At 37.3% G+C, this 6,000-nt stretch overlaps 1 protein-coding gene across 5 annotated transcripts in view; it reads right to left on the reverse strand.

The window, feature by feature from the left end:
* Window positions 1-6,000, reverse strand: part of ccdc141 (coiled-coil domain containing 141) — a 41,982-nt gene that overhangs the window by 35,384 nt on the left and 598 nt on the right. For all 5 annotated transcript variants that reach the window (XR_007185399.1, XM_048194485.1, XM_048194484.1 and 2 more), the window contains exons 1-3: window positions 5,834-6,000; window positions 2,741-2,863; window positions 34-225 (exon numbers count right to left, since the gene is read on the reverse strand). The exon at window positions 5,834-6,000 is cut by the window's right edge. Coding sequence is in view for 4 of the 5 variants with exons in the window: in XM_048194485.1 (XP_048050442.1) it covers window positions 34-225; window positions 2,741-2,863; window positions 5,834-5,935 (417 nt within the window). In the remaining variant the exon portion in view is untranslated. The remainder of the gene's footprint in view (window positions 1-33; window positions 226-2,740; window positions 2,864-5,833) is intronic.

Below are 6,000 nucleotides of genomic sequence, written 5' to 3' on the forward strand. Positions count from 1 at the left end.
ACAGCAGCTTCATCACAAACTAGCCAACATTACCTCCAGAGCACACTCAAAGAAATGGCAAGCCAAGATCAGGAGGGATCTCCTCTTCTCCAGCTGGGTCACCAGTGTTTTCCAAGCCTCGCTGAGAGAGACAGCCATTGCCTCATACACCAGCCCCTCTCCTTCCTTCTGAGCTGCTGTTTTATCTGCCTCCTCCAGCAAAGCCCACACACCTCCTTCATTTTTCTGTTCAATTGAAATTCAATTATTAGACATAACACAGTTCTCTAGCATATTAAGTGTACACAGCTTTTTCTTTTATTTAAACTGTAAACAAGCAGCAGCTCCCATGCTGATTAGACACGTCTGGTGGGCAGATACACATATGCACATGATGAAATATTCAGTAACGTGCAATGCCGTTTTAACTGTGGTAGAGGATTTTTTTTGTTTTGATTAAAGGCTGTACTCTCCGTTCTGGGTCTGTAGTTACTTTTGGTCAGATAGCAGCTCTGATGTTCACCAAAAAAATTTGGAACAGTCTGACATTTTTTTCACTTTCAAATATAGCACAGATATGCTTCTAGCATATAACTGTATGTTCAAATCAACATTTTTAAGGCAGTTCAAAGCAGCAAGGAACTCTCCTTGTAAGGTCTGAAAGCATCGCTTTGTGGCATATGACAGATGTAATGCCAGCTATTTGAATTTGGCAATATAAAGGTGTACAAAATGAAATGGTACACAGAATGTTTAACATCTGTTATTAATTTATGTTCATTAAATCCTTGATTTTTACCTTCCAAATATCTTTATAATTCACCTTCAAAACATTCATCATGAATGGAATCATCCCACTGAAAAGAGCCGATTTATAACAATCATATTTCAAAGGCTCAAAAGAAACATTAAAGGAAATTAAGTGGTGGGTCTTAAATCGGCATTAAAGTTCAGGAGCTATAATGATGCCTCCAACAACGGCAACAAAAAACCTCAGTGGAAATGCCGTTAATCATCTCCACATGCTTCTGTGAGGAAGACATTGGGCTTAAGATAAGGGCCCCGAAAGAACAGAAAACTATACAAATACATGCAGCCAAACAAACACACTATTATACAACACAAAACTGTACTATATTATAGCTTGTTTTAAGTTGCTAAACCAACTTCATAATGGTTTTAACACTGTAATGGTTTTAACACAATATTGAATGAGTTCACATGCTATATATATATATATATTATACACACACAGTTGTGGGCAGAATCCTTTTGACCTTTAATTCATAAAATTAGCAAAAATATAACCTTTCAATGAAGAAAAAGAATTGAAAGTGGGGGGAAACTCACATTATGAAATAAATGTTTTCTCCAAAACACATTGGCCACAATTATTGGCACCCCTAGAATTTTTTAGGAGTAAAATATCTCTGAAGTATATTCCCATTCATATTTACATTTTCTTTTAGCACACCAGGGTGATCATGAACATGAAATTGTCCAGCCATGACTTCCTGTTCCCAAAAGTATAAACATGAGGAAACACAAAGGCCAAATTCCTGTAATCATTCTTCACAATGATTAAGACCAAAGAATATAGTTCTGATGTGCAGCAAAAGATTGTTGAGCTTCACAAAATAGAAAGTGGCTGTAAGAAAATAGCTAAAGCATTGAAAATCCCCATTTCCACCATCAGGGCAATAATTAAGAAGTTCCAATCAAAAAAAAAAAGATGTTACAAATCTGCCTGGAAGAGAACGTGTGTCTAAATCGTCTTAATGCGTGGTGAGGAGGAAAGTTTGAGTGGACAAAGACTCTCAAAGGATCACAACTGGAGAATTGCAGAGATTAGTTGAGTCTTGAGTCTCAGAAAGCCTAAAAAAATGATCAAACAGCACCTACATCCCCACAAGTTGTTCAGGAGGGTTTAAAGAAAAATCCTCCTCGCTAATCCAAAAACAATCTCAAGCATATTCAGTTGTCAGACACGACGGGAACTTCAAACGGGACCAGCTTCTATGGTCAGATGAAACTAGAAAAAAGAGCTTTTTAGCAGCAAACCCACCAGATGGGTTTGGTGCACACATGGATAAAAAGTACCCCATGCCCACGGTTAAATATACTGCTGGATCTTTAATGTTGTGGGCCTATTTTTCTGCTGGAGGTCCTGGACATCTTGTTCAGATACATGGCATCATGGATTCTATCAAATACCAACAGATAAAAAAATCAAAACCTGACCGCTAGAAATCCAGTAATAGGCCGTGGTTGGATCTTCCATCAGGACAATGATCCAAAACAAACATTAAAAAAAAAAAAAACACAAAAATGTGTCACTGAGCACAAAATGAAGCTTCTGCCATGGCCATCCCAGTCCCCTGACCTGAACCCTAAAGAAAATGAGTGAACTGAAGAGAAGAAGCACCAACATGGAGCTGGAATCTGAAGGATCTGGAGAGATTCTGTATGAAGGAATGATCTCTGATCTCTTGTCAGGTGTTCTCCAAACTCATCAGGCATTATAGGTGAAGACTCAGAGCTGTTTTCTTGGCAAAATGAGGTTGCATATTTATGTATATATAAATTATACACAAACAATTTACACTACTGTTTAAAAGCTTGGGAGGTTTAAGAAAGAAGTATCTTATTCTCACTTAAGCTACATTTATTTGATTAAAAATACAGTAATACATAAAAATTGTGCTTTAAGATAAAAAAAAAAAAAAAAAAATGTATTTTGTGTTGGTACAGCAGGGATTACCTTAAGTTTGGCAAGGAGCTGCTCATGTTCCTCAAGAAGCTTTTTGGTCTCATCCTGGTTGCTTCCAATCTCCAAGAGGTTGGGTTGTGCTTCAATCAGTTGTAGATGCACCAGCTCCCCACACTTTAAACAAACACACACACACACACACACACACACACACACACACACACACACGGAAGTGTTAATGTTTAGTTGAGCTTCTGCACATGTACCTCTTGTATCCACGTGGCCCCAAGTGCATTTCACAGACTGTAAACAAAACTAGTCCTCCAGTGGCCCCTGGCCAAAGCACAGTTCGATTTTAATGCCAAGCCCCCTCAGTGAATTCTCATTCGATCTATTGCTAGTCCCAATGCAAACACTGGCATGTAAATTGCGCTAATCTTAAATTTGCATTGAAAGCCATTCTGAGAGTAAATGAAATGTGGATCTTCCACAGCTGCCACAGCCTATCATGTTTGTTAAACAAATGCAAAAAATACAGTTTAAGGTATGTGGACTGATGGCTAATTATCAGCTCTGTATACATTAAAGCACCCCATTATGCTATTTTAAACGTTCCTAATTTTGTTTTGGAGGTCTTCTACAATAAGTTTACATACATCCAAGGTAAAAAAAACTATAGGATTCTTTAGGATTCAGTCTCTCTAAACTCATCCTTTCCGAGAGCTTGGTTTGGTCAGATGGCCCAGTCTGTTGTGACTGGTCTACCGCTTACAGCGTGTGCTGGAAACAAAAAACACACTTTCATATCTGAATTTCAGCCACAGAGGCTTCCTGAGCACTTGTATACACAGTGATAAGAACAGTAACAATGGCGTCGGTTTTACCCTATCCATTCCAGCGTGAGTCCTCATCCTTGCATGCAAAGTGGATCCGCAGAGCAGAAAACAATGTCTTCTCGACATGTCGACAACATGACATGATGTTGCTACGACATGTTTGCTTCTCAGCTACAACTACAGTTTTTGAGGGCGGGTAAAATTACTAAGTAGACATTGTTCATGGGCAGGGCAGCCATTGTAGCCACTAAGCCAATTTGCTACAAACCTACAATGCACAACATAAATGAGTACACCCTCTCTGAAACTTCTGGAAGTCAGCAATTACTCAATTACCTAGAAGACATGTTAGGGTTCTTTAGAGATATAATGTTCCAGCAAGTCTGCTTAATCAATTACCAAAGAAGCATGTCAAAATTATTCAGGAAAATAAGATTTTCTGATAAAATGTTGTGTAGCAAAAATGAGTACACCCTCCTAAAAGTTACTAAATAAGTCAACTAGGGTGCTTAAAGCCACTGCCCCTTGAGGTTTCACCTGCACAGTTCTTACTAGCTAGCTCCATTTTTTGTGCACCAAAAAACAAAATAACGAATTTATTCAACAATATCTAGTGATGGACGATTTCAAAACACTGCTTCACGAAGCTTCTAAGCTTCACGAATCTTTTGTTTCGAAACAGTGGTTCATAACATTAATGCTGAACCACTGTAGTCACATGAACTGTTTTAAATATGTCTTTAGTAGATTTCTGGGCATTTAAAAAGAGTTAATTATCTTTCTGGCAATGGAGGCCTCACTGAGCCATCGGTTTTTTCAAAAATATCTTAATTTGTGTTCTGTAGAAGAATGAAGGTCTTACGGTTGTAGAACGACATGAGGGTGAATAATTAATGCATTTTCATTTTTGGGTGAACTAACCCTTTAAGGCCGCACACAGGGTATTGCAGACGATAGTGGTGGTCTTTTAAACACGATTACAACACACCATTAACAGCTTTGTGTATGAAGAACCAGCCATATTTTAAAAAAAGGTGAATACTTTTTTTTTTTTTACAATAATGTCAAACCTGCTGCAACACTGGTGGAGGGAAGATGTGAAGACTTGGAATGACTTCAAATGACTCTAGAAGACTTGGAAGAAAACAAGAATGGTATGGACTACTTTCTTTCTTTCTTTCTTTTTTTTTTTTTTTTTTTTTAGCTTTTTGGGCCATAACACAGACATATTAACAGCATGGAAGTAAAGAGAAGTAAAAGTATTAATTTTGGAATGAACTATTACTTGAAACAATAGCAGGAAGACTAGAGTGTCCTTCTAAAAAGCACGCATTAGACAATAACAAGACAGGAGGATGGATGGCCACAGAGAATCACTATGAATAATTCAGGCCATCAGTAGTCTGGACCATCACAGAGCTCTGTGTTTTTCTCACAGCTGTTTTTGTCTTTCCATTAAGTCACTATGTCAGGTATTTTGGAAAATTCACAGTGCATGGAATTCTCTCACAGAAAAACAAAAGGTTTTATTGATAGACCGAGCCAAAAGTCTGTTAAATAACCCAAGCTGTCTGCTCATGACATCACTGATGAGAGCAGTTTCCTTTCCATGTTTGTAGAGCTTTAGACAAATCAATGAAGATCTCACTATGAGTTCACATCACCTGCAGCTACTGCTATGCTGTATTTTTAATTTAAAGATTTTTAATATTTCTCCCAAAAATGTAAATTCAGTCCTCATAAACTTCCACTGTATGGAAAAGAGCAGCTGGGCAGTGTTGTTATTAACTAAAACTACAACTAATAAAAACTGGATTGTTTTTGGTAATCAAACATAAATAGAAATGTATTCAAAACTAACTGAAATAAATAAATTGAAGAACTAAAATTTACAAAAATCACAAAAAAAGTAAAAAACATAAAATAATAAAAATAATAATATACTACAATAGTATATAAAAATACTAAAATAACACTGCAGCTGAGACATTCTGCTGAATCTCTTCTTTTGTGTTCCACAGAAGAAAGTCATACTAATTTAGAACAACATATGGGTGAGTAAATTATGATTTAACTTTAATATTTGAGAGAACTATCCTATATACATACTACCGATCATACAGTACAAGTCAACCTTAATCACCCAAGAATGTTATTATTAACTGCACAATGATCGTTGGAAAGAGTTATAACTGTGCATACCACATTACCGGTTACAAAACAGTATCAAGTTAATAAGACGCAATTCATATATTCACACTACAGAAAGTCTTTGCATTGTAAAGCAGAATAGTTCAAACTGAAATACCTTGAGCACTGCAACAACAATCTGTGCGTCTCCAGCCTGTACGGCCACGGTGCTGATTGTGGTTGTGGAAGGCTGACCTCCAGCATCACCTTCAGTGGACATTGTGGACAATCTCCCCTTGAGTCCACACGTCCAAGAATCAGAAAGGTCAGAACAAAGCTCAGCAC

The sequence above is a fragment of the Megalobrama amblycephala genome, linkage group LG6, assembly GCF_018812025.1.
Source record: "Megalobrama amblycephala isolate DHTTF-2021 linkage group LG6, ASM1881202v1, whole genome shotgun sequence".
In the NCBI taxonomy this organism is placed as follows: domain Eukaryota; kingdom Metazoa; phylum Chordata; class Actinopteri; order Cypriniformes; family Xenocyprididae; genus Megalobrama; species Megalobrama amblycephala.